This window comes from Bombus pascuorum, chromosome 8 (assembly GCF_905332965.1).
Source record: "Bombus pascuorum chromosome 8, iyBomPasc1.1, whole genome shotgun sequence".
Taxonomy (NCBI): Eukaryota; Metazoa; Arthropoda; class Insecta; order Hymenoptera; family Apidae; genus Bombus; species Bombus pascuorum.
The window spans coordinates 1,831,754-1,859,296 of record NC_083495.1 but is presented as its reverse complement, the minus strand read 5'-3'; the positions used below and the strand labels follow the sequence as shown (position 1 = coordinate 1,859,296).

The 27,543-nt window shown below is 39.0% G+C and overlaps 2 protein-coding genes across 3 annotated transcripts; one reads left to right on the top strand and one right to left on the bottom strand.

The window, feature by feature from the left end:
* Positions 1-277: 277 nt before the first annotated feature.
* On the top strand, positions 278-23,852 carry LOC132910057 (guanine nucleotide-binding protein G(s) subunit alpha). 2 transcript variants are annotated; one of them, XR_009658669.1, is made up of 11 exons: positions 278-2,329; positions 3,242-3,317; positions 5,297-5,351; positions 6,351-6,470; positions 9,601-9,698; positions 14,675-14,729; positions 14,813-14,886; positions 15,376-15,555; positions 15,648-15,852; positions 15,928-17,639; positions 17,717-23,852. XR_009658669.1 is itself a non-coding variant. In XM_060965495.1 (10 exons), the coding sequence occupies exons 1-10, from the start codon at positions 2,191-2,193 to the stop codon at positions 16,072-16,074; spliced, it is 1,149 nt and encodes a 382-aa protein (XP_060821478.1). In that variant the 5' UTR covers positions 278-2,190; the 3' UTR covers positions 16,075-23,852. The 2 variants fall into 2 exon arrangements, 1 of the variants encoding a protein (XP_060821478.1); XM_060965495.1 differs by having other exon boundaries at positions 15,928-23,852.
* Positions 23,853-23,958: 106 nt separating this feature from the next.
* LOC132910045 (ATP-dependent RNA helicase Ddx1) lies at positions 23,959-27,311 on the bottom strand. The gene is made up of 12 exons (XM_060965468.1): positions 27,160-27,311; positions 26,996-27,047; positions 26,739-26,935; positions 26,470-26,669; positions 25,922-26,389; positions 25,673-25,842; positions 25,444-25,606; positions 25,178-25,364; positions 24,806-25,099; positions 24,518-24,735; positions 24,327-24,447; positions 23,959-24,265 (listed from the first exon to the last, which is right to left on the bottom strand). Exons 1-12 carry the CDS (start codon positions 27,173-27,175, stop codon positions 24,150-24,152), a joined length of 2,202 nt encoding a protein of 733 aa, XP_060821451.1. The 5' UTR covers positions 27,176-27,311; the 3' UTR covers positions 23,959-24,149.
* Positions 27,312-27,543: the final 232 nt, after the last annotated feature.

Below are 27,543 nucleotides of genomic sequence, written 5' to 3'. Positions count from 1 at the left end.
ATTCAAACGTTTACGTTTCGATATTAACTTAATGAGAAAAATAGCATGTCTACTTTAATGGTTACGGTGTCTAATGCGTCGCTATATTCGCCTATTTACTTGGTATGAATATTTATACATACATGCACACATATAGACTGATCACAGCGCAACCTATCATATCTATGGAACTAAACACGTATGGTTGAACGCGAAACTACAGCGAAACGTGTATGTGTTACGAACATATCGCATACATAACGATTTAGTTTCAATAGATGGCACAGATAGCGCTACAGTCAATGCATTAACACTTCACACGACAGATTGTTGGCAGTGAATCTACTGAAAAATTCTAGACAAGAGATCGAACGTGTGACGGTGTGTGCATATTAGAGAAGATTTTTCCAGGATAAAGAAGAAGATCGTGGAACCGTGGGCAGGGTACTTAGAAGTCAGGATACGAACCTGATCCATCTTAAGCGCGGTGAGCCGCCGCGCTGGTGGGCCTAGCAGACGACATGTTGGCTACAGGGAGTACTTCGTGTCGGATGTTTTGGTCACGAATTTCCTCGGGGATTGTTGAGTGAGGAGAGTGAGCGAACGCAGTGAAAGCGAGGTGGAAAGAGAGTAAGACCACTCGAGGGTGTGTGCGAGAGAGGGCACACGGTTGGATTCCTCGAGTGGTGGTTGTGCTGTGGTGGTCGACAAGAAGTCCGCGGAGAGGGGTAGAGGCTAACGAGAAGTCGAGGAGGGGGAACCCGGACGAGCCCTCGAAAAATTGAGGAGTCAACGAAACGAAAATCAGAGAAGGAAGAAAAGGTTGGGTCGATTCTCGGTACGGGATCTCCTTGTGGATGAAAACCTGGAAGAACGGTGTAGAAAATCGCAGGACAGGGAAGTAGGAGAAAAAAATTCGTGAGAACGTAAAAAGAAACGGTGGAAACTGCTCCAGTGAAATCATCCTCCTTATCTATGGGAGCTGTCGATTCCACGACTTTGTTCGATTTGCTCGAATAACGAGGTAGCAGCGTACCGGAGCCGATCTATTTTAACTTTTCGTTGTTCTGTCCGAAGGGTAGGGGCTGCGTAGTGAGGCAAGGCGAGGTCGAGCTGTCGTATGTCGTATACACGCGTCCGAGTCCCTTCCTCCTGAAACGATTTCGCGTGTCTCGTGTTCGCGGGCCATCACAGGAGGCGCATCGGACAGTGCACGTCAACCTATTATCCCAGTCCCGGTCTTGCTCCCACTCTCGAGCGCTGATCGTGCCTCGTGCGTACTCCCTCTATCACAACCTGCCGCGAGTGTCTCGCGGCCGGTTTTCGTCAGTGTTCCAACCGAAGATTCAGAAGTGATTTGATTCCTCCTATATCGTCGGTATTTTTTCATCGAATCTGCGATCAATTTAATCGTGCTCGGTGTTGCACGATTCGCCTATATTCTTCTGAGTGGATCAATTTCTTATAGGGCCAGGTGTCACGACCCCGTAAACCCGTCGTCGTTTCAACACGACCGATTGCTGGTAGAAACTCCGGCATTCGGCGATCATTCCGATCCTATCTCTTCTGTATATTCGTACTTAAAATACGCACAAGAAGTCGATCGTCGTTCGAAACCAGCGTGTTGGACCAGCAGCACTGTCGTCGATCGTGTGTAGCTATGGTTTCGCGGGTAGTGCGAGATAGTGAAAGAGAAGCCGTGAAGTGAATCAAGTGTGAGTGCAACGAAGAGAAGACATCAAGAGATATACATACGCGTAGTTGTTGCTAGTGTACAAAACGGAGATAGTAAACGCACGACAGAGGCAGAAAAGGAGAAAGACCAGCGCACGAGAGAGGGAGTGCTACTCGAGGAAGAGGGAAGGACGAAACTCGAGTGTGGAGAAGCGCGATACGGTGATAGATAAGTATCGAGTGACAGACACGGTCGGAACGAAGGAACGAACTTGCAGTAGGTATATAGGTACTTGGAAAGGGAGTGAATCTGTAGGAACTGCGGTGCCAGAGGGTATACTTATCGAACGTCACATTTACGCGAGATAAACAACACGCGCCGACGGTAGACCCGTTGCGCGAGTCTGTTCTCTCTCGTTCGAGAGTAACATAGTGACGAGATACCGTCTTTCTCTAAGCCGAGAACAACAGAGAACTACAGAAGTGGAAGGGAAGAGCGAAGAGGGTGAGCCGCGCGTGTCTCTCTCGTGGTGTGTCATGGGGTGTTTCGGCAGCCAGAGCAGTAAGGCCAGCCAGGATGACAGTAAGAACCAGAAAAGGCGCTCGGATGCCATTACCAGGCAATTGCAAAAGGACAAGCAAGTTTACCGAGCTACCCATAGGCTCCTTTTGCTTGGTAAGTCAACTTGTTAAACTTTCCCTTTTTTTAGAACCTTCCATTATTACTTTGACGACCTTTTATTTTGTGGATATCTTCGATTATCACATGTCTCTAGTTAAATCTCTCTGTAGTTAAATCTCAGTACGTTTCGTTAAAGATGTGTTTCCTTTTTTATCTATTCTTTTTTAGATACGGTATACAGTCTATATCTATGTACACGTGTCAGAAACGGAGAAAATTTCCGCTAGAATACCAGTTGAATCGGCTTCGATCACCAATTTTGGACAAAAAGCGAGTCCGGTCAGAGGATAGGCCGAACATTATCGCGATGTTCAGCAGCGCGTAATTCAATTTTATCGATTATCGTATGAGCCGGCACCCACGAATATCCAGCGGCTGGCTGGCTCATGTTGTACCCTTTTCGTGTCGCTCTCTTCGTCTCCTTCTTCTCCTTCTCCCGAACCGGAGTCTTTTTCACATAGTCGGCCGATGTGGGTGTGCGCGTGCGCCCTCACACATGTATGCACACCATCTACTTATTGCGATACTTAACCCAACACCTAGCCATTACCTTCCTATTCTTCGTTTATGTAGGTCGTCGTTCTAATTCGATGTGTGGACGTGTGTTGTGTGTTGCGTATAGTTGACTCGTAGCTGTAGGTTACGAAGCAACAGCTGTTACTGTATTGTTTCCCCTGCCGTCTGCAATTATGATCCTATTTCCAAAAAAAGATACGATAATATGCCGCGTCTTACGCGTTCGTCGAATAGCTTTCCAAACGATCGTTCAAAAAATCACTATCGATCTTTAAATATATATGTTTAAACCACTGCTTCTTAACCGTTTCCTCTTTTAAACTTGAACGATGTTTTTTTTCATAAAAGAGAAAGGAGAAAAAGAGAAATTGTTCCTTTTTTATGTTTTAGGAGCGGGAGAATCGGGGAAGAGCACCATCGTCAAACAGATGAGGATATTGCACACGGATGGTGGCTTCAGCGAAGCGTAAGTTTCGTTGCTCCGTTACAGCGTTACTACTTTTAAGCCAATCCAACATTCGATACTATTCGCACAACACGGTAATGCCACCGGTACATAATCTTCAGTCCTTTCTTTCTTCCCATTAATACGCACTCGTGAATGATTCAACCTACCGTTAATTCGGTCCATCGCGTGATTACAATATCAACACGTGGTTCAAGCAAATTATCCCTCACATTTTCTAACTTTCTTTTCCTCTGTTTGCTTCAGCTTTTTTCTTCGCGATGTTATCGTCGTAATTATTTCAAGAACGCAGTTCTTCCGTAAATCGTCCAACGAATACGCGTCTTTCGTTCACTTTCGATACTTTTCCTTTCTTCTTATTCGGTCGATCCGTTTTCATATCCAGCTACCGTTTGCTAGGAATCAATTAAAATCGGATTAAAAATACAGTCGCGAAACGGTGCAAACTAGACAGAAACAAGTCGTTATCGTAAAAAGAATGTCGGTACACCTATATACGTGGAAAATCAGGAGCAACTAGATAGGATGAAAACGATGTGCAAACAAACGGGCTCGGCCCGGTTCGTGTGTGTCGTAAATTCTGTCTGCCTCCGGCGCTGATAACGGACCCGAACACACGCCTTATTACTACTTTTGCGGTGATTTTTTTTTCATTCGTCTTTTTTCTCTTCTTTATTTTCTTGCTTACTCATTCTTCTTATCTGTCTTCTTCTTGTTTCTGTTTCTTTTTATCGGCGATATCGGGATTAATACATTGTTCGGAGTTGTTTCCTCACGAATCGCGAAAAGTTGTTTCTATCGTCGAATTTAACGGACTCTTTTTTGCTAGCGACGCGATTCTAAGAAGCATTGCGTGTTCGACGCGCTCGTTGCAGATTTCGCTTGTTTACTATGGAAACATACCGTATAACCTTGCGTATTTTTAGTATTTTTTCCTTCTTCCTTTTTCTTTTCTACCCTCTGGAGCTTTTTTACACGTGTACGAATTAACATCATTCTCGATTATCTTCCTCGCCCGCGTTTGTATATGCTTGATAGGAGCTCATGAAATCCACAGACACCTCAATCGGCTGCAATTAAGTAAATAGCGTTATGTAAATATATCTACATTTGCAGTAGCAGCTTTTGGAACAGTGAGACTTTTAACGTATAATTCTACTAAGCGGCAAAATCGTTGGAGTAGGTAGTCGTTCGATTATTTTTAGCGTTGTATTCGAATATCGCGTGTAACAGCGCGAAGCCTTTTAATTCGCGGTCATATACGTCCGAAATGTCTAGAACCGAAGGATCACCAGGATAAGGGAAATCAGAAATACGATGAAAAGTAGGGAAGTAAACAAAAAGACGAATTTCTAAATATCATGTGAACAAGATGCGAAATTGCGGCGGCAATATACGGGATATATAGCATTGTGCGTAAGGAACTTGAACGGAATAACAACACTATAAAAATGGGAACCTGTATTAGATTGCAACTGTCGTCATCTTATAATGTACGTATGTGATACATATATACGATATGCAAGAGTCTTAAACGACTGAACTTTGCTCGAGTGACGATAAGAGCCTGGCACAGGTATCCCTATGAAACGAGCAAAGCCCACATGAAAATTCGATGCTGCTGTCCCATAGTTGTGACGGCGAGGAGTCGGTCGCATCGATCGCCGGTATTAGATTCGCGAAATTTCCAGTGTGTCTCCAAATCGACGAAATCGTTATACTAAAACTGGCGCGATGCCGTGCGATCTAAAATTACCGAATGACTCGAGTGCCATTAATAATGAAAATACGCGCATATACGTGGTAAATATTGCTCGAGCCTAACTTGTTTCGATGTTTCTTTATATAATCATGATCGAGTCATTGGTTTCTTTTTTTACGCATGGCATTAAGAGTATTCAACGATGTACACAACGGTGCATCGATATTGAGATCGAAGGATCAAACACATCGTTTGTTTCTCACGCTGTTCTGTGCAGGGAAAAGCGGCAAAAAATCGACGACATCAAAAGGAACATCAGAGACGCGATATTGGTAAGAATCCCTTTTGGATATTTGTTTATGCAACACCTTTTCAAACTTGGCGCGGTACCCGCTACTCGACCGAGATCTTTTCCTTCACGCGTCGCATTTTATTTTTATTTCGTTGTGCGGAGTTTATAATCAACGAACTACTATCCTTCGGAATAAATGGTGAAACGCGGAGCAGAACATAAAGTAGCTTACGCTGTATTATTCTTCTGTTTCTCTAAGACGATTGGTCTCAGCAATGGTTTGTTACAGCCTTATTAAAATATCGTTCGGTGGCACTATTATGCGCACATGTGTCTTGGCTAACGATAACGATACAACGCGTTTAACTCTCCGAAAATACCCTTTCGGAGTAATATTCGTGAAACGCGTCCAATAACGCGGCGTATTCTGGGAATCTAGTGATTTATAGCTAAATCGATACGAAGCGTTGGTGTTTTCTACAATGGCAGTATTACGGTATTGCCGAAGAAAACGTCTCGGGCTATGAAATCGAACAACTTTTTAACTTACGTTTTAACAGAGATAAAAACCTTGTTCCGTAATATCTATCGAAATGGCGGTAAACGCGTCCGTTTTGACGGGCGTCTCGTCATTAACGTTACGTGATGCGCCCGTAAATTCGCGACGGTTTAACGCCGTGCTGAGGAGAGCAGCGCGCTGTCATCAATTTGTCGTTCGAGGCCGTGTTTAGATACGCGTATCGTCTGTAACCTTGCAATCGCTTCCGTATGTCGGGTGAATGTAATAGACAAGCTGCCCCGTGGCACTTAAGGATTATGAATGACATATTATCTGCGCATGTAACGATAGATACGGCCGGGATGGAAATTTCGCATACGCATCGCAATCCCGCGAAGAATGCACTTTCTTTTCCGTTCGCGGTGGACGTTGTCGTTAGCGTAATCGTCGTGGAATTACATGCATATGTATGCTATACGATACATCGATGCACGTGAACAGCGTGGCTTCTTTTTCTTCATTCGATGCGTTCCTTTTCAGACGATAACCAGCGCGATGAGCACGCTAACGCCACCCGTTGCTTTGGAAGATTCGGCGAATCAGAGCAAAGTCGACTATATCCTGGAGGTCTCGTCTGCCACGGACTTCGATTATCCCCCGGTGAGTCACAGCCAACCTATTTGTTCCGCGTGCCGTGTGTACCTTCTTAATGTAATACGATGAAAAATACGCTCTAGTTTTGTACTAACGGTTCGCTTTCGTCTTTTCGCTGAATGAAAGACCGGTGTCTCGGGCAGACGAGGAATTTTACTATACAGCGCAACGTAAATGACTTATGAGGTTTTATAGCGTTGGAAGGATGAACAGGATTGTAAGGGTCGGTGATAAACTATCATGCTAATCAATTACAATGGATTGTCCTTTTCTCAGGGCAAGTATGATACTCTTGCGATACCGAATGTTTGTTGTAGCTTACGATACACGTTGGTAGCATTTCTTCGCGTGAGAGCCACTGCGTGGCATAATCGGTGTTTACAATGTTTACACAGCCATCGCATATGTGGTGTGCTATACAATGCTCTGGCTATGATGTGCTGCGCCATTCGCCGCCTCATGTACAGAATGCGCTCGTAGATCTTTGTGTCGATCGACTACCGTGCGCCTTCGATTATCTGATACTCACCATCAGTCACGACGATAGTGATCGACTTTTAATAAGAATTTTCAAGAGCAATGTTTCTTGATTTCCCTGTAAAATTTCTCGTACTGTCAAAACGAAAGAAATTCGAATATATATTCTTAGAATCGCGACTTGACTTTCGTCCAGGATAAGTGTCCGATTTTATTTTATGAAACACATCGATTGATTGTTTCCACGCGTGACGAATATATTTCGCGATATACGATGGCAAGCGGTAGAATTAAATTTTATTACCGTGATGATTTTAATCAAGGAGAGCATTATTTCGAGGACACCAGACGTGCGTTTATAAGCGGCAGACGTACGACAAGAATGTTCTGGTATGGATCGCGTAATTTCACAAGCCGCGCGTACAATGAATCGTATAGTGAAACTAGATAGGGGAAAACAGGGGAGGGTGTACCATTAAAATATTACGACACGAGCGAGCGCGGTACACGTTATTTAACCCGTTTAGTCATTTTGTATTCAGGCCAGCAATTCTGCCGCGCCTCTTTGGAACGTGCGCTGAAGTTACTAGCATGATTTATCCCTTAAAGATTCTCCGATTTGTTGTTCTTCTGTATGATGTCCGCGCTATGTCGAATTTGCCGAATTCGCCTTATGTAATTTGGATCGATGACACGGAGAATTTATCAACGTGCATTTTTTCGACGGACCGGCAAGGTTCTCCAAGGCAGACGAGGAAACATCGAACAATACTTTCGGTGATTCCCCTCAATCGATTTTCCCGTGACTAATGCCTCCGATTATCGTTTCCTGATACATTTAAATAGGAAACGTGGTAGGTATAGGAAAACATGATTCGCACCGTGCGAGGCTAGATCGAAAAGACGATGAAAAAGATTTTAGGGGTCGAGGAGGCATTGACATCTTCTGCAACCAGCTGACTGGACTCACTCACGGACCGGCGTTGTCGAAACTTCTGTCAGTTCGCGGAGAATAATGATTTTTTGCGTGCCAAGAGGATCAGATCGAGATTTCGAGAACTATGAAACCCCCGAACGCTCCGAACTGGCGAAACGACGTGGCGCATCTCGAAATAAAGTCGTCGCGACAAAATAATCCATGTGTTTTGCGTCATTCACTGGCAGTTGTTGGTACGTGGGTACGTGTGTACGTATGTACTTTTACGTATCTCTGGCCCTGGTTGTACAGGCGCAAATTGTCGTAGTTTCTTCTTCGCTACACGCGATTCGACACTATAACCATCGAGAACGATGCATCCGAATTAATCGAATTAAGCCATTTGTTACCAGCAGAGTTTCGAGCTCCCACGTGACGCTACGTCTCGTTCTCTCGTTGGGAATTCTGTCGGATTTTTGCTCGACAGAATGTTTCATCGAAATACCTTAACCGATGGATGGAATACACCTACGAGTATGGTAAAAATAGTCATCTGCCCGTCGGATAAGGTGAAGGGTTTAAATTTGAATTTCCACCGTGAGGATATATTATACACTGAGAGATATGTTTATGCGTGCGAATAAACATGTCTTTGTATTAAGAGGAAGTTACCGGGCAGAGGCTACCTTTTATTTTGTTCCGCGGCTACGTTCGACGAGCCGTGTCCAATTTGTCACTGTCGTTTCGCTTTTTGCATATCTAGGCATCGCTTATTGAGAGTACGGAAGTTTATTTCGAGTCGAATTCTACACCGAATTTGACCGCAACTCTATCAGCGGGCGCATCTGTGCGGCTAATTCCTGTTTTACGGAAATACGTCTAAATAAACGTTGAAATGTTTGTTACAGACTGCGGAAAAGGCTAACACCTATCTGAAATTGTCTCTGTAGAATGTTTGTCTTTTTTGGTTCGAAGTACTTTTGGAAAAAAGACAGGAAAGTCGAAAAAATCGGAGTTTGTGTAGCGACTTGGAGGTTGAGAAAGTTGGCTCGGATTGCTTTGAAATCGGAAACATCTCGAAAAATAAAAAATTTAGTAATTCGAAGATGTTCTCGAAAGGCTTTCAACGTGACTTTCCACTTTGATGCGAGAAGCGCATAAATTTACAATTTGTTGGTCGCTTCTCTTGACAAATTAACGTTTGCCCGTATCTCGATTCTTTCGAAATTGAATCCTATTCCTTTCGAAAATTATCGCAATTGCCGGTTGCTTTATTTTCTATCCGACAACGCTTCGGCAATAGATGCTATTCGAATATTTATCTTGGCTTAGATACCTGATCGATATCCATTTTTATATAGGAGCGGATAATACGCGTGCAAAGCCGGCGACAGAATTAAAAATGAAAATATTTCTGTCGATAACGGACGTGCTTCGTGGCTGCCAGTTTCGCATAAGTTACGCTCCGAATCGTCTTTTTCACTGGTCCAACTGTGACGCGGTATTTTCTGTTGTCACGATAGTGGCCGGGTTCGAGCCAAATTTTCCATTTCGTCAGAGTCGCACGTTTTTTAGATAATTAATGAGACACGATAGAAGTGGCCGCCAAACTGTGAACTTATTTGCAAATCACCCACGGATGCGCCGTCAAATAATTATTTATTTTTTAATGTTATTTCCGCCATTTTCCATTTCATCTCGATGGTTGTAATACGTTAACCGAATTACAATTCATGTTTGCAGGAGTTCTACGATATTGTCGAAACCCTTTGGAAAGACCGGGGCGTTCAACAAAGTTTCGAGAGGAGTAATGAGTACCAACTAATTGACTGCGCCAAATAGTGAGTTATCCTTTGTTTGTACGATCATTAAAACGAATTTAATGCTACACTGAAGTCAAATCTGTAAAATTAAATACTAGATTGTACATTTGGGCATTAAAACAGAATACTTTTCGGAAAATGGATTAGTTTGAATGTTTAGAATGTATCGTATAGTATATTATAGTATAGTATAGTATAGTATAGTATATACGGTAAGACAGATCGTGAAGTGTCCAATGATAAAAATAAGAGAGCAAAGTTATTGGCCAGGTTCGTAGCGTCAAATAGCTCGTGTGCTCGAGTCGCAACACACGGTTATTCTAATTCGCCCCGGGACTGATATCATGATTACGATAAGAAGTACGTATGATAGCGTTTATACGATGATAATGAGACCGCGAATCGCGTCGGATTTGCCCGCGGATTCGTCCGCTATCCTTTCAACTATTCCGCGCGTGCCAGACGAGTATAACCTGAAACGAGAACTCGTGGTTCCGTGAAAAAGTGTAACGATTCGCCTATGTATTCGTATCTGTATTTCTGGCTGTGTGAGTATATTTGTATTTGTTATCGTATCTGACTTGTAAATAGTCTGCAACGCGGTTGGATAAATTTTGGAAGCGTTCTCATGACCGCGATACATATGGTATATCCGTGTATATTCATGGGCCTGTGACACCGATTTAATGCCAATGGAGACAATGCCTTAACGAGGTAATCGCTTTAATAGGGGCCACTCGTTTATCTAGGGGTTCTCGATGAATTGGCCCAACCTCGAACTTTTTTCACGCTGTTCACTGACACGGGAGCTGTTTAGGTACATACCGGTCGAACATGCTGTGCTTGCTTTTGTTCCACTCTCTCTTCTTCTCTCTTGTTCTCTGTCCCTCTCTCGCACTCCGAACGATATTTTTAACACTGCACACATAAGATATTTGTTTTTCCTTGTGCGTTCCACCTGTACGGAGTTCGATAGAGTTTGTCTAAAGATGGTAGCCAAGTTCAAACGGTTCTTTAAAAGCTTGATGCAACGTTTGCGAATTTGTATTTTTGCTAGTCATAAAACTATAATATGATAAAGTTTGAAAGGCGACGCCTTTGTCGAAAGTGCGTTTGACGAATTCATATTTACCGCTTGAACGGTTAATAACAAGTACATAATTGGATGAAACTGGAAACGGAGTATCATGAAGATCGTGACGCCGTGTATTTGCAAAGATATATTGCTTTCAGCATCCTCCTTTTAAACGTCACGTAACTTGGAGGGAATAAGCGCCGACCCGATATATAAATGAGCGAAAAACTGGTCCGCTGCAAACCGTCCCGGTCCAGCAGATCACTTTAAACTATATCCCTTTGAAAATTACATAGGTGAGGCACAGGTTGTTGCACTGAATCGTGAGCAAAGAGGCGTGAATCTCGAGTGTAAACGCGAAACTTATCCACTAAACTAACAAACCCGAACATGTGACTTCATTTGCTGTTTATCATTTCGTCAAATACTTTAATTAGGCAGAACACGCTTTTTATTTGGCTACAGCCTCATTGGCTCTCTCTTCGTCTCCGCATGTATAATTACCATGAATATCCTTGTCGTTATTATCATCATCGTTACACTGTCAATAATAAGAGAAATTAAAGCGTTTATCGTTCAATTGATACCCCCGTGAGACACGAAACGAGAATACTTCGGAATACGTTCACGATCGACGTTTAGCAACGTGCCAAATAGTGTCTCGCGTTTCACGGCGAGATCGCATCAAGATCACGGCGATAGTTTTCGTTTCGGTTAAAAATATATTAAACCTGGTTACATTTCGGTTACTGCACCTCGTTGGCCGACGTTTGTGTGAATTTTTTTAACACCCCTCCCCCCGCCACTTATCCTGGTTTTCCTTCGTTTCTCTTCTTTTCCTCTTTTTCTTGATTCTCTCTCGTCCTCTTGTGTATCGAAATAGAAAGAAAGAGAAAGAAATCTCTCGATAAAAATAGCGTATCGTATTTTTAGGAAGCACTGCTCGAGAGATGTATAACGGAGAGATTCTTGTGGACCCCGGGACGCTAGATTGTTGTAATTTCAAACGCCTGTTTGCTAAACATTAGATAAGTCTCTCATTCTTGATTCGTGATCAAGGAAACAAATTTCGAGTTACGCAAAAATTGGTAGAAATTAATGGGTCAATTCTTTCTTCCATTCTTTTTGAAAAGCAAAGAAATTTAAAGTGAAACTGTCTCGAATATTTGTATCGAAGATGAAAGGAATATGGACCAACGGCAAGCTTCCTAAAATATCATCGAATTGGAGTTGGTGCACAGCGAATAAATATTTGTGCGACGTGAATAAGAGATCGCTATGCGCCAACGCCTGATTATCGATTGTTGGTTCAGTCACAGCCATTTCCGGGTTGAACAACTGTCAGATTTCATGCAATAAAATTCGCAGGTGAAGCGTGTCGCAATATTATCGCTATTCAGATTCTGCCCGTATCTCCTTTGAAGTCCATCGAATTGCGCTGAGAATTTAATTCGTCGCGATATCGTTTTCAGTATCGAATTTTTGTTTCGGATTAAAAATAAAAAAAAGAACTAAAAAAAGAGTGAGGGAGAGGGAGAAAGAAAAAATGCAGGAGAAAGAAAAAAGAAGAGGAAAAAGAGAAAACGAGCGCTGTACACGGGGAGAATCGAGTAACGTGTCAATTACACGATGGGATACCTCGGCACACCTTAAAAAAGGAAACACGTGTCTCTATATATAGACGCTGGTCTATATGCTGGGATCACTGATGTTGCCACACATAGTTCATGAATGTTTAGGTCGATAACAATCTTCTTCCGTGCCATCGTCATGTTAGATAAAAACCAGTATTTTTTATCCTCGTTAATAACTTTCGATGCCACTGCCTAAATATAGATCGCGAAAAAATCAATGAGATCGTTTCAGAAAGTCTTTGGCGCTTCTGCAGAAGTTGCCGAGATTTTTTTCTATAAAATCTTCTCTGTAAGTCGAGCAATACGTCGAAACATTTCCGTTATATCGAAGCAAGAAGGAGCAATTGTTAGGTTCTTTAAATATTTGCAATTCGAATCAACCGATCGTTTAAGATGAAACAGAATGTTAGAAAGCGTCGAAATCAATGTAAAAAGTACGTAAAGGATGCTCAACGCGGATTCGATCTGGTCTACTTCATTTCGTTACTTATGCAACGAGCCGAGCATTGTTTTGTAGTTAGTCTGACCTCGTTCAAAATCCGCGAACCATTTATCTTCTTGAAAGTGTTTCTTATTCTTTTCATCATCCTACGCATTATCGTTTATACAGGACGGTTGGTTGAAAAGTAAACCTCGGGAAAACTAGAAATTCCTAATTCTTTTGTATGTTATATTTTCGATAAAAATGAAATATTTTAGCGATCGGTGGTTCTGGATAATCTAACGCTGGGATCGCGATGCAGGAGGAGTGTCACGCTTGTCATATCGTTAGGAATAACATTGTTATAAAGTTGACTTCAAGGTCGGTGAAGTTACACCGCCACGGTAACCAGAAAATCGTTCTGCTGTAGCCAGTGGGTCACGACCTCCTTCCTCTTTCGATTCTCAGGAGGTCGATAACCTCATTTCTGTACGAGCGCGCCAATTTCATGACCTACCTTTCTCACGAGCCTACACACGAGCTACGTAGACCTTTATCCCAGGGGCTTCTCTCCAGCTCTTCCGTGCAACTACTTGTCGAAAATCAATTTCTCTGATTTCTGGTTCCTCGAATTTACTCGAGAAGCTAAATTCTAGTTACTCGCGCCTGTTGAGGTCAATGAACGTGTATTAATTGCTGTTGCATCTCGTGCTTCATTTTATCCTACCTTCCTGTCTTTGTACCTATGAAAATCCTTTTCAATTTTTTATATTATTCTCTATGACGAAACGACATCCTGTAGATATACGTGTAGTAGAATCGACAATTTTGCAATTCTTTACATCTATGATATCTTAGTAACGTTATCTCTTTCAAGTTTCGGAATATTTCCAATGAAAAGGGTGTCGTTGTCTGTACGGCTATTTAATATCCGGGCCGGAGAGCAGTGCAAGTGTCTGTCAGTAAATATATTATCACCGTCAACCGACTGTGGAAGGTTGCATGGTGGTGTCAAAGCAAAGACCCACCCCTGTAGGTTCTCGCGCGTACAACATACACCTGTACAGGGAGCTGGTATACATACGCGAAGCTAAGTCTGTACGTACGATTGATGGCGACCAGCGGTGGCAGTGACCCATGACCCGGATTGGAAACTGGGTGCTAGAGAGGCATAGTCGGCGAGGCCGAGAGGGCGAGAGTTGGGGTTAGGATAGGACACTACCGAGAATCGATTTTCCCCCTTCGTGCGCTCTATCCACCCTAGACACTAGCCGGGGAGGGTCTTTCAAGAGAAACGGTGACAGCAGCATGAAAAAAAAGAGAGAATTCTCTTCGTTCGGTGTTCTCTCACCCTGCTCCAGCGTTCCACCCTTTTCCTACAGCCACTTCCGTTTTCCATCTTGTGTGTTATCGCGCCACTTTCGATACACAAGATTCTGCAGTTTCCATCTGGACGGAAAGTTCATGAACGAAAACTATTCTGCACTCACCAAATGCCCAAAAGAGATACTTAGGAGTATGTTTTGTTTTTTCCTTTGATTTAAGGTAAAGCGTTGATTCGGTTTTCTGGTTTGGCGTCGATTATAAACGTTTTCGTTAACACCTGACAATTGACAATTGTTTGAAATCTTTAACGATGCTAGGGTAAATCATAATCACGCGAAGCGACTCTCACGGTAACAATGCTGTTAACTGGCTGTGTTTATTATCGGCAATGATCAGCATCGGTGGGAAATACTTGCACGTTGATGAAGGCGTAGCTCGTTATAGCACTGTCAAATCGATTACATTGCGAAAATTTACATTTAGGACTATGAAGACTATAGGAAATGTGTGTAATCGTTTCTTCCGTTCTTTGTTTCAGTTTTCTAGATAAGGTAGCCATCGTTAAACAACCGGATTACACACCCACAGAACAGGTAATCGTCGATACAAGGCTTTAACGCGAAACCGAAAATGTACAGATTTGATCCGAATGATAAATTTGGTCGATCTGTTGCAGGACATCCTCAGGTGTCGAGTCCTTACGTCCGGTATCTTCGAAACGCGGTTTCAAGTCGACAAAGTAAACTTTCAGTAAGTCCTAAGCGATAGCTACTCGCTTTACTCCAGTGTCGTCTAACTATATATAGACGACGTATTACAGTAACATCGGTCGACGGTAAATATAACGTAAAGCAGCGACGCGCACCTCATCCCGGCGTGTATATTACAGCTATAGACTTACGTGCTATACGTGCAGCGGAATCGGTTAGCCGCGTTAACGCCTCCGCAACTTTATAATATTTTCCCTTTTTGCCTTGGTTCCCATTAGCCCTCTCCCCCTCCCGTTAGATCCTGTGTTTCGCATTAACTCTACGGAGGAACATCCAGTCTTTATCGGTCCCTTACGGAATTTCATCCCGACAGAGTTAAATTTGCGGATCAATTCTAATTTCAACTTTTTTTTTAGCCGTAGATGGTGTTACGTAAAATGTAAAATATAGTACACGAACACGATCCTTTGCATGCATTTCGTCCATAAAAGCGTTTTAATGTTTAGCATCAATGATTGCTTGTTTGTAGTATGTTCGACGTTGGTGGTCAACGTGACGAGAGGAGAAAGTGGATACAGTGCTTTAACGATGTAACGGCAATCATATTTGTAACAGCATGTAGTAGTTATAACATGGTACTCAGGGAGGATCCAACAAAGTTAAGACTCAGAGAGAGTTTGGACCTCTTCAAAAGCATTTGGAACAATCGGTACGAATCGGTTTAATTGCTTGGAAGTATTCACAGTATGATAAGATGTTCGCTCGAAATCTTTGTTACATGTCCGTTCTTTCCTTTTTTAGGTGGCTTCGCACAATTTCCGTAATCTTATTTTTAAATAAACAAGATCTATTAGCGGAAAAAGTAAAAGCAGGAAAGCACAAATTAGAAGATTATTTTCCAGAATTTGCGCGATATCAGACACCGGCTGAACCTGGGGTAGTGCCAGATCCTTCGGAACCTCCTGACGTTATGAGGGCCAAGTACTTCATTAGAGACGAATTTCTTGTAAGTACATCGTGTTAGATATTTGAACACAACTTTATTAGGCGAACAATAAATTTTCCATCGGACTGTTTGCAGCGTATAAGCACAGCCAGCGGAGACGGTAAGCACTATTGTTATCCGCACTTTACATGCGCCGTCGATACTGAGAACATCAAGAGAGTGTTTAACGATTGTCGGGACATCATTCAACGGATGCACTTGCGCCAGTACGAGCTCTTGTGACTTCGTTCCTGCCGACATATCCTGTCATGTATTCGTATAAAAATTACGGTAGTGCTCCACCCTGAGCTAACTCGAGTCAAACCAGTCGTACCGTGGGCGATCTGAATGGTATCGCGATGTACGATGATATACATTGGTGCGTGGAACTCTTCTTCGCGTATCTGAAGCCGTTTAATTATTCAGAAAGTAACGTGTCGAAGACTCCGCGTGTACGCATACATGATTGATGGCTGCGAGTCAATCGTTCTTCTTCGACAAAGAATTCAAGGAGAAAAGTTGATATGCAGCGGTTAGGGGTTACCTAAAAAAAAAAATATCTGTCTCGCAATGGAGAGAATAGTTCTCTTTTTGCACAGAATCGCTTACTATGTCATTGGTGTACAAGCAAATTATGCCCTTGCGCATTCTACTTTAACGATCATTTCGACATAAAAAAAAAGAGATATCTCGGGCATTTCGATCACTCGACTCCGTTTTTAGGTTTCGTCGAGAGTGTGCTGAACGTCGTGATTGGGGGTAGGAGAATAATATTCATTGCTAGAAAAACACGTGCAATTTTAACTATTACCTCGTTAATTTTATTCTTATTACGCATCAATTCGTTGATAAGAGAAGTGGGAGAAAGAAAGAGAGCGATTGAAAGAGAGCGAATGTTCTAACGTGGTTCATTGTTATAGATTAACACCGCGGCAATCGTGTAACGACTTTTTCGTCCGGCACACTCGTCGCGTTATTATCTCGTTCAGATTTAGTATTAAGAATGTTTCCTAAGACTTAGGTAATTTCACCGATAAAAATCCTTATCGTTGAACGTTTCTTTACTCATTTTTCGAATCTCTATTTTTTCCTTGCCCCTTAAAACAATTTAATTATATGATATAAACGTGTTTATTGGTAAACTAATTTTTTCGAATTTCCGAATCTCGACCTTTAATCGCATTGGCCCGACCCGTAGGAGTCTCAGCCGCACCTTTTTACAAGAAGAGTATTTTGTGAGATTTTACAGTATTTCGAAGAGCGTTTTAATTATATAACTATGTATCAAATATGTACAGGGTGACCGTCCACGGATTCATGTTTTTATGTGCGTTTCCTATAAATCGAGATTCCTCACTGATATCGTTTTTACTGATTTCCATTGAACTACTTTAATTCGTGTACTTAGGCACATATATTATCATTGTAGCTAGTATCTACATGTAAATCCTAAACGTACGGAGGAAAAATGTGCCACGTGGGAAATTCATTTTACACGTACACTTTTGACTATAGCGTTAGGCTCCAACATTACAACAATCAAAGTACGTCAATGTGAACGTTATTACATACGGAGATATAATATGTTGCTTATTTATTCGACTTCGTAACGTAAAGTCCCGCGTCCCGTTTTCGAGTAAATGCTTTATGTCCCGAGAGTATGCAATGGTAACATGTACAAATTTCGATCGATTCATCCAAATGATCAGTTATCATCGGAACTTCTTAGGGTAAAGTTTCCTGAACCAAAGTGCGATGTGCGAATTTCTTATCTCAAGTATCTTTACTATTTGGACACCCTGTATATGGTAAGTCTCCTATTGTTTTCTTTCGAATCTTAATCGTATCTTTCCTTTCACATATTTTTTTCTCAATTTCATACCAGATCCAGAGGACGAGAGGAGTTTGTACGCGTGTGCAAACTGCTTTGGAACTACGCGCATTGCGGCTATATCTCGCACGTGCGTACACACGTGCATTCTACTGCTATAAATATATAAAGTGATGAATTGATACACGTATTAGTAACAGAAAAAAAAAGATAGAAAATTCTTCGTGGCAGCACGTTCACTCGCATACATACACCCTCGTACCCCTAGATTAAGTGCGGGTTACTGATCTGTGTAACATCTACTTTTATAATAGGTAACGAGAGTTTTTTTTATCGTCAAATTAAACTGAATAAAATAGGGATACGAATAAGCCACGTTCCGGTTTATGTAACACGACGTAATTATTGGGGCATCCGGTCTTACTATCCTTATTATCGTCTTGTTTCAAACATTTTTCTAATAAATTTGATCATGTTCACTCTTATTTCCTCCTTTTTTCTCATTATGATCGATCACTTCTTTGTAAAGTAGAAGAGATGAGAAGAAAATTGTGCATAGAACATTTTGCGGAAGGAAGACAAACTCTGGCAGTTTGATTGATATTTCCCTTTTTTACTTTTTATATGACTACTCGGTCTTGTGACGTTTTCTATTTTCTTTTTTTTTCTTCTTTTTTTTTCTTTTTTTTTGTGAAACTTTACAACAATGGATCATTCTTTTTTTCGTGTTCTTTGGAAACTGTTCTTATCCAGCAATATGGATAATCTGATTGTTTTTACACTTTGTGGCTATCGAAACGATGAGGATAGAAATTCCGGACATTGCATAACGGTTACTCCGTACATGCTGACAAGCCCACACCCTCATAAATGTATTCTCATGTAATATCAATATATGGGCCCGTGTGCATACATATATATGTATACCTATCGTACTAATACATAACTGACAAGCCATAGTTTGTAACGGTATTTATAACTTTACGAAGTGTTATTTTTACTGTAAAACTTGATGACAGATGTAAGAGTGAAAGTAAGGATGTTAGGGAGTGAGAGACAGCGAGCCTGCGAGTATACATATATAATATTACCTGTCAATGAAACTTCCGTGAAACTTTAATGTTCATCCAGCACAAAGAAATATGAAACATCATTTTGTGTATGTCAGTGTACGAACGAGTAACGAGTATTGCGTAATTAGTATTGTTGCGAGCATTCTTATGCGTTTTATTTTTTCGTTACGATTTTATTTTCTTTCCCTTTTCTTTCGAATGGAGAATCGCGTTCATCCTAACTTTGAATGCTTCATTCAACGGTATTGTACAACAGAAAAAAAGGGAGAGAAAAAATACAGTATGATTGACCATAACGAAAGGAAAAGAAAAAAACAAATTACATACAAAAATGTATCGAAGAAGTATTGGTAGATTGATTATCCGTTTTCGTCGGTCGCGATACAATAAAAAAACATACGCAAAAGTAAAAGATAATATATATACTTGCTACTTGAATGTAAACAAAATTTGTAAGTGTAATGATGATCGACTATTGTATGCGCGTATGCAAGCGAGAAACAAACGGATACCGAATTAATAACTAACTAATAAATTTTACGTGGCCACGATTATACCGATATAGATATACATATATACATTATATATACTTACATATATATATTATATATATTGTATACATACGCCGATCGCACAAGTTCTTTTCTTTTATTGTACGTACAATGTACCAGGCATGCGAATATGTACATGTAAAAATAAGCGGTGCAAGTAATTATTATTTGTAAATACAATAATGACAGGTTCGTGCGAATGGGAAGCAATGACGCATCGATAGCAGTTTGTCGAAACTGACTTGAAATTGTGCGTTTGGTTAATGGATATATATTATTCGGTGCAGTGTTCATTATTGGAGAACATCTTGTGTTTATAGATCGTTTAACCACGTATAGAAATGTGTTTGCATTTAAATATTTTGACAATGATTGTGTCTATTTTTATTTTTATTTTTTTCCTTTTTGGAACGTAACGAAGAATTGTCGAAGCTTCATTTTTTGTTTTCGTCAATGCTGAAACAGAGTCAAGGGGCCCAGTCGTGTTTTGTATGAAACGAACCACTCCCTATTTCTTCTTTCCTCGCGATCCCCGTCGTGCAAATGCAAGTCGTCGATAAAACACGATGCAGCACGTCGTCCACGAAGCGCATTATCCGCTTGCATTTCGCAATACTCTTTGTGGACCACGTTGCTAAGAGAGCATTGCCTTAAAAAGCGAAAGTCAAAGTAGATGGAATGGGCATAGTTGGAATCGTCGTAACGAGAGATAGAGATACAAGATCTGATGAAGCAACGTTAATGGTGATTACCGTCGATAAATAATTAAATGTTCCAGTTAAATTCGATTCGTGGACACGATTGCATCATCTAGGTCTTTTAACTGCCTCGGAAAGAACGAATCACCGAGAAAAAATATTGACATCCTGATTTTCAATTCGTTACACCTTTCTAACGAAGTCATGGAACGTTTGCTCGTAGATAAATACGTGTTTTATGCTATCATGGTCGCGTTTATGTTAAGGATACAGAGTCATTTATTGTGATCGTCTTATCGTTAAACTGTTATTCGATAAAAAATTGTCTCTACACGGGCAGATTTTATTGAAACGGAAAATGTAGTTATAGTACTATTATCATTATTCTTATTACCATTTATTATTGTTATTATTATTATTATTATATTATCATCGCTATCATCGTCATCGTTTCATTGTCATTATCATCGTCACTCTCATTATTGTCGTCATTATTATTGTAATTAACGATTACTGCTGTAATCATTGTTAAAAAAAAAGCTATCTTCGGAAGAAATTAGATTCATCTATCCAATCTAGAGTAATGTATTTATTTAAACTGACCACGATCAGTGCAGATGGAAAAGTGAACATTGTAACGCTGTGTTTGAATTGTGGTTGTCTTTCCAATAATAGATATATTCGTCTTTCATACATCGTAGTTATTTCTGTTTGAAAAGCGAAACTTCGATCTTTCGTTATTGAAAGAAAGAAAGAAAAGAAGAACGAACGAAAATCTAGAAAAACGTCATGCTTTTACGACGAACATTTGTCAGAGCTCCGATCATAGTCCCATGCATAATTCTAATACGATTCAGTAAGAAACGAAGTTTTCAGAAGTCTTAATGCAAGGCGAAGGTCGTCTTAATGCAACGTGAACGACGTATACATCTGCGTATATGCATAGAGACTGGATAATCGTTCTCAAAGTTGTCGGAATTAGTAAATCGATGACGCATGCACGAATGCATGAAAAGTCAATAAGTTCAATCATTTGAGATTACAATAATCGTTCAAATAAATAACAATGCATTTTCTACATGTGCAGAGATGTAAAGATACTATTTTTATTTCTCGTTAAATTATTTTCACCGAGAAAAACATAGAGGGCCAGGAGAGATGGAAACGTCTCTCGATCAAATACGCGTACCAATCTGTCTTTCAATCAAATTTCAAACAAACATACGTACATTGCTATTTTCTTCGGTTTTTTACTTTTCGATATCTTCCACAGTAAAGTAGAATTAATTGCTTACGTTAAATAACTATGACTTGCCTCGGAAAGTTCTTTGAATATTTTCGCTAATCGTTTTGATGTATGTAACGAACACGTTCGTGATTAACAAGCATTTTATTAGTAAAATGAACGTGTAAACGTAATACGGTCTTACCGTGAAAGTACCACAAAATATCAAGAGCGGTTCCCTGTAAATTCCCCAAATGACGACATAATCTTTCCAATACCACCACTCTACCTTTCCATCCAGTCATTCGAATTTACGAATAGGCAATAAAAAAATGTTCCACTGTCTTTTATCTAAAACATCTTGTCAACCGTTATAAGTCATGGTTGCAAATGGTCCCTAATCGTGAATCGTGCCTGATGTAACAGGCACGATTATTTATTTCAATTGTTTTGTTGATTCTTCGTATTTGATCGGAAATCCAGATTGCTTGAATAGTACTCTTAGAATCATCAAAGTAATCTTACATTGAGAAATCGTACGTTCTTTTGTAATTTTTCGTTGATGAGATTGCCGGGTCACGATGCAACGTAAAACCACTTTGATTCGAAGACTTATTGGATAAAATTGTGAAAGACAAGAGAAGGAGCTGTCTGTGCCTCGAGCGCGGCAATTATCCTATTCGTTAAACAAGAAACAAACACACGAGAAGAGTTATGGGCTTCTGCCACATATTCTGTCGGAGTAATTTATATAAAAATATAGCTACATGTATAATGATCGATCGTTGGTGTTGTCCGAAGTCTTTTTTCTAGTTTTTATCGCATTGTTCGCTAGAATCCAAAACGTTCAAGGATCACGAGCATTCGTTTGATACGAGGATAATATCGTTTTATAAAATTACGGAATTTATCTCCGAATAAATAAAAATGAACGGTGATTGAAGTGAAATGTTCTAACTTGGAAGCTGGCGAACATTCTATTGGATATTGCAGTTATTTAAAAACTGATTAAAAATTATGTAAAAAAAGAAGGGAATATATCTTGGCGATCTTAGGGATGCAAAAAAAAGAATAACGGATCACTTAATTGTTCGTGTGTAAATGTATTCATGTAATAAGGGATGAGAACTGAGAAACTAAGAAAGAGAGAGGGTGAAAAGAGTTTTACCAACTCGTCAATAAGTACGTCTACCCTCCCTCCTAAATAAAAAAAAAAAACCGGGTTTCCTCCCTGATTCTTAATGACTTCATTGTTGCGTGTATCTTAGAAGTATGTTTAGCTGAAGACTTAAGAAAGAAACTATTGATGCAGACGCAAAACTAAAAGCGAAAGCAGGAATCGTTGGACAGTAACATTTGAATAAGCACTAATTATATACGAGTGAATGGATAATAACGCGTATACAGAAAGAAATATACACATACACAGAAAAATATGGAATAAAAAATACGTGTGATGTAAATGAATAATAACACAAGAAATTCGTTAGGAAATGGAATTAAATGTTGCCCGCCCCATGATTTTTCTTGGTATTAAAATGCTGTGTCCGCACGAGAACCAGCACGGAGAATTTCTTTTTTAAATCCTAGACTAACGAGTATCTATGATATAACTGTGTAATAAAAAGGTAAAGAAAGGAGATACATAAGCCGATAAACATTGCGTACAATCCAATCAAACGAAAAGATATGGTTGCTATATAAAATATGTGAACAAGTATTGATCGCCTGAGTCGTTTAGTTGTCGAAGCTATTTAAGTAAAAATCGTGGGGTGGACATGTAGTATATACAATAAACTGATATATATATATATAAATATATAAATAAGTATATGTATATATTTATGTCATATAAATATATATGTATATTATATAAGTATAATTCATGTTGAGTTAATGCGATCGAATAATTCCGCGTGTGTGATAGCCAGTGTGCATTAAAAAAAGGAAGAATGATCCGTACGATTGTAAATGTGTTTTTAAATTACAAGAAGATACAAAAAATATTTCATTCTCATTCTGTGATGACTGTCTGAATATGAAGGGAAAAAAGAAATGTTTTCATGGATTTATGCTGATTAATCAATTAAATTATTATAGTGAGTAAAGAGTTCGACTCGTGTTGTATTAATTGTGCAAAAGGAATAAAAAGAAACCATCTGCAAGTGTGAAGATACGTGCGCCTCATTCGCTCGTGTGAATAACATAAACGTGTTATGTCCGTATAACGTGTGTTAACACGTGAATCATATACACTATTTAAGAAAGAAAGGAAGAACACGTACGCTATATCTGAATGCAGAAAACAAACAGTATGATTTGTATACTGTATAACTTTAGTCGTTTATTATTGATTTCGAGAAATGTGTATAAATTATTATGTGTAATTAAACAAAGATCATTTAGTAAATTCTAAGAGTATATAATATATACATATATACTATACAAAATTGAATCACACATGCGCGCATTTGCGCACGTGCACATATACAAAACACAAAAAACATACAAAGAGATATTGTGAAAATTACAAAACTAACAACACTGCAAGGCCACTGTATAATACATTTGTGTAACTAAAATAGTGATGGTACAATTATGAAAATTATAAAAATACAATAAACACTTACCGTATGTCTTATATACACATATATTATCTAAGTGCTATTTAAGCCATATGTCTTTTTTAGAAGTGATATATCAAGAATACTTTATTAATAGTTAATTATGAAGTAAATGTCGAGACACATTGTTGCGAGAACTAAGATGTTATATTACTTGTAACAGATTTATATATTACATTTAGAAGTACACTACGTTTATAAATATTAAGAGATTATTCAAACACTAATATAGCATATTGAAATATAATATTCAAAGGTAGAGAAACTTAGTAAATGTAGATTCTCATATGATTACGTATTAGCATTTAAAAGTATTTTAACTCGTTTTTACCAGATGCCTCTTCAAATATAAAAGTTGTGTTTTTGATTCCAAAGAAGATAATTCGTTCACGTAGGGCGCCATTTGCTGTACATGATTTTGGTAATTTGAACCTAAAAAATTATAAATATTCGATATAATTCACATTACAACACGAACACAGAATTTACATACCCATGGCTGCTTTCTTTTCTCCGTATACAACTTTTCCGTCGAAATCATTTAATGGAACCTTTATATCTGCATCGACTTGTTGAATTGTGACATTTAAATGATCCTCAATTTCTGCCAAGTACTGAAAAAATGACGTTAGTAATATCGAAAGTCAAAAAAAGCTAAGTATGTCACGTTATATCAGATCTTACGTTCGGTTCGTTGTACCAAATGCAACAACCACCCTTATCAGTAAGATTCGTATTGTAACAGTTTCTTCCACGAGAAGAACACCATTCACCGTGATACCATACTTTTTCAGGAACTTTACTAACTAATGAAATTGCTAGACCCATTCGTTCAGCTCTACCGACTCTACCTATGCGATGTACGTAGTTGGATTTCTCGTCAGGTAGAGTCATATTAATCACTAGAAAAAAATTATATAAGCAAATCATAATTACAAACTAATTTGTTAAAAGTTAGTGAAGATTACGTACTAAAAGGTAATCCTGAAATATCTAAACCTCTAGCTGCGACATCGGTACAAATCAAGAACTTTACTTCTTGCCTTTTGAACTTCTCTAAATTAGATTTGCGTTCCGCAGGCTTTCTATCACCATGGAGACATACGCATGAAAATTGGTTTCCACCAGATTGTTTCAAATATCGTTCCAAGTTATCGCAGTCTAATTTAGTTCTACAGAAAATTATAGCTCTGTCCATGTTGTGTTCTTTAATGGCACGAATACAGTATTCACCTTTTAGTATTTTCACAGCCTCTGAGAGTGTTTCTATGAAAAACATTTAATCACATAATTAACGACAGAGGAATTACAAAATTATACGAGTTTATTTAACTTGAAACATACCAGGATTGTTATTTCCAGGTCTTACGTTATCCCTGCTATGAATACCGTCAGTTTCTATATGTTTCCTTAAGTTATGCCAAGATTTATCTTTCTGTGGATCGATTATTACAACAACATGGTGTACTGTTTCGGGAACTGCATCTTCACCTTTCAAGTCTACCCACGTTGGAAAGTGCATCAAACGTTCCTATGCAAAGTAAATTTATTTCTTATATATTTTTTTTACAAAATATTATAAAAATACCAATGGCATTATAAATACCTACTGCCATTTTTTTAACTTCAAATGCATGCAGTGTGGCAGAACAAACGATCATTTGTAATCTTTTCCCATCTGATGTAATTTTTGGTATCTGTCTGTGCAAACGATCGATTAATTCCGTGTAACCTTGTTTCAATAAACCATCGGCTTCATCCAAAATGAAGAACCTAAAAGAACTATACTATAACAACCATTATCTGGATAAATTTAGCATAAAACGCATTGCAAAGTACCTGCAATGTGTTAAGGACAAGTAGCCACCTTGTATTAAATCTTCTAAACGACCTGGTGTACCAACTACTATATCCACACCAGAATTTAATGTAGCAATTTGTTCTTTTACGCTAACTCCTCCAATAACTAACAATTCTCTAATGACTGGATCTTTCAAATGTTTTTTAAACTATATAGAGATATCATTTTATGTATTAAATATTTTAAGCAAAAAAGTATTTTGGGATTAATCATTACTGATATCTTACTTTTTGAATTTGATTATATGTTTGTTCAGCAAGTTCTCTCGAAGGTTCCATGATTATAGCTTGGGGGGCATTGCATTTAGGCTTGCCATTTTCCCTAGGAGTTTGGCTACTGTTTATAGGATTTTCTTTTATAACTTCCTTAGGAGCTGAAGCAACAGCTATATAATCATTTGGAGGAGGATACTTAAATGGCTGTGCTCCAAAATTGAATGACATTTCTGCATTTTTCAATACTACAGCTGGGTAAAAAGTCTGTGATCTTTGTTGTGCATTCAGAGTAAATGCTGGACCCATATCCATACCATTCAATGTGAAGCTAATTTCACCCTTTGATAAATTCAGAAGACATCCAACAACATCATGCATTCCAAAAGCCTTTCCATAATTATCAAATTGTTTTGCGTTTGATTTTTTGCCAGTACCACCATATCCAAAACCAAATTTATCTGTTCCTAAATCCAGCGAAGCCTATATCATAAATGCAGTAATATTTATAACTTTTTGACATCATCATTTTTGAAAAGCTAACAACATTTCATGAGAATTACTTGAGATGTAGACCAGCCTACACGACATAATCCTTCATCAGTTACTATAGCTTCGAAGAAGTATTTGTCTTTTCCTTGAATTCCTTTGTTTGTTCTACAACCATGCCATTCTTTCTGTTCACGACTCTGGCATCGTAAACCATCCGGAGTCACAGCTAATGCTTTACCTCTATCAAATAAACTTAACAACCAATGTGAAGCTGTAAATAATTATAACAACATTAAATAAAAGAATGAACATGTTATAATGAATATGAAAAAAAATGTACAATGTTGCTGATGTCCACTATTGCTCGAGGTCTTGCCCGTTTTACCAGACTCTAGATCCTTAAAAGTTTCCCAGACAATTTGCAAAACTGGTAGACAAAAGGCACCAGTTTTTCCACTGCCAGTTTCTGCAGCCATTAACACATCTCCACCACCCAAAATTAATGGAACTGCCTCAGCTTGAACATCAGTTGGCAATCTGTGTAAAGGTATTTGATGGTATTTAATATTTCTTTTCTTATATTTTTATTTTACTTACGTCCACTCCATTTCGTCAACTGCTTTCGCGATTTCGGGTAAAACACCCATTTCTAAAATAAAATGTTCATATATAAAACATGTTGACAATTTCATAAGCAACATTTATAATTATATTTCTTATATAATTACAAAGCCAGAAATATGCCTGATAAGCATATTTACCTTCGAATGCAGTCATTGTTATAATTTCAGTTTATGTTCTTTTTGGATCAAATTTAAAAATGCAAAATCAAAGAACATACACCGGTATTCTTCTACGTCATGAAGAGATGCGTTTAGATTGTGGAATATTTGATAAAAGCGTCATCTATACTTCATGGGTAAATCACGAACTATGTAAAATGTAGAAAGGAACATACATCTTACGATTTAACAAACTACTCATTTTTTTTATTTTCTTAAAATTTAAGAAATAATTTCAGATATTTAAACCTCAACATTCAATAAAAGTTATTTCTGCAATGACTTGCAAATCAGCTAAAACATCATATACAAAGAGAAAGGGAAGGACAAAACAGTTCTATCATTTTCAAACTAGCCCTAAAA

What these genes read in the sequence shown, in the direction of transcription:
- LOC132910057 (XM_060965495.1), top strand. Translation starts at nt 2,191, where the DNA reads ATGGGGTGTTTCGGCAGCCAGAGCAGTAAGGCCAGCCAGGATGACAGT. An exon ending in ATTACACACCCACAGAACAG is followed by an intron (nt 14,730 to 14,812) that starts GTAATCGTCGAT and finishes GATCTGTTGCAG; the next exon opens with GACATCCTCAGGTGTCGAGT. An exon ending in AAAAGCATTTGGAACAATCG is followed by an intron (nt 15,556 to 15,647) that starts GTACGAATCGGT and finishes TTCCTTTTTTAG; the next exon opens with GTGGCTTCGCACAATTTCCG.
- LOC132910045 (XM_060965468.1), bottom strand. An exon ending in ACCTGGAAATAACAATCCTG is followed by an intron (nt 25,100 to 25,177) that starts GTATGTTTCAAG and finishes TGTTTTTCATAG; the next exon opens with AAACACTCTCAGAGGCTGTG. An exon ending in TATTTCAGGATTACCTTTTA is followed by an intron (nt 24,736 to 24,805) that starts GTACGTAATCTT and finishes ATTTTTTTCTAG; the next exon opens with TGATTAATATGACTCTACCT.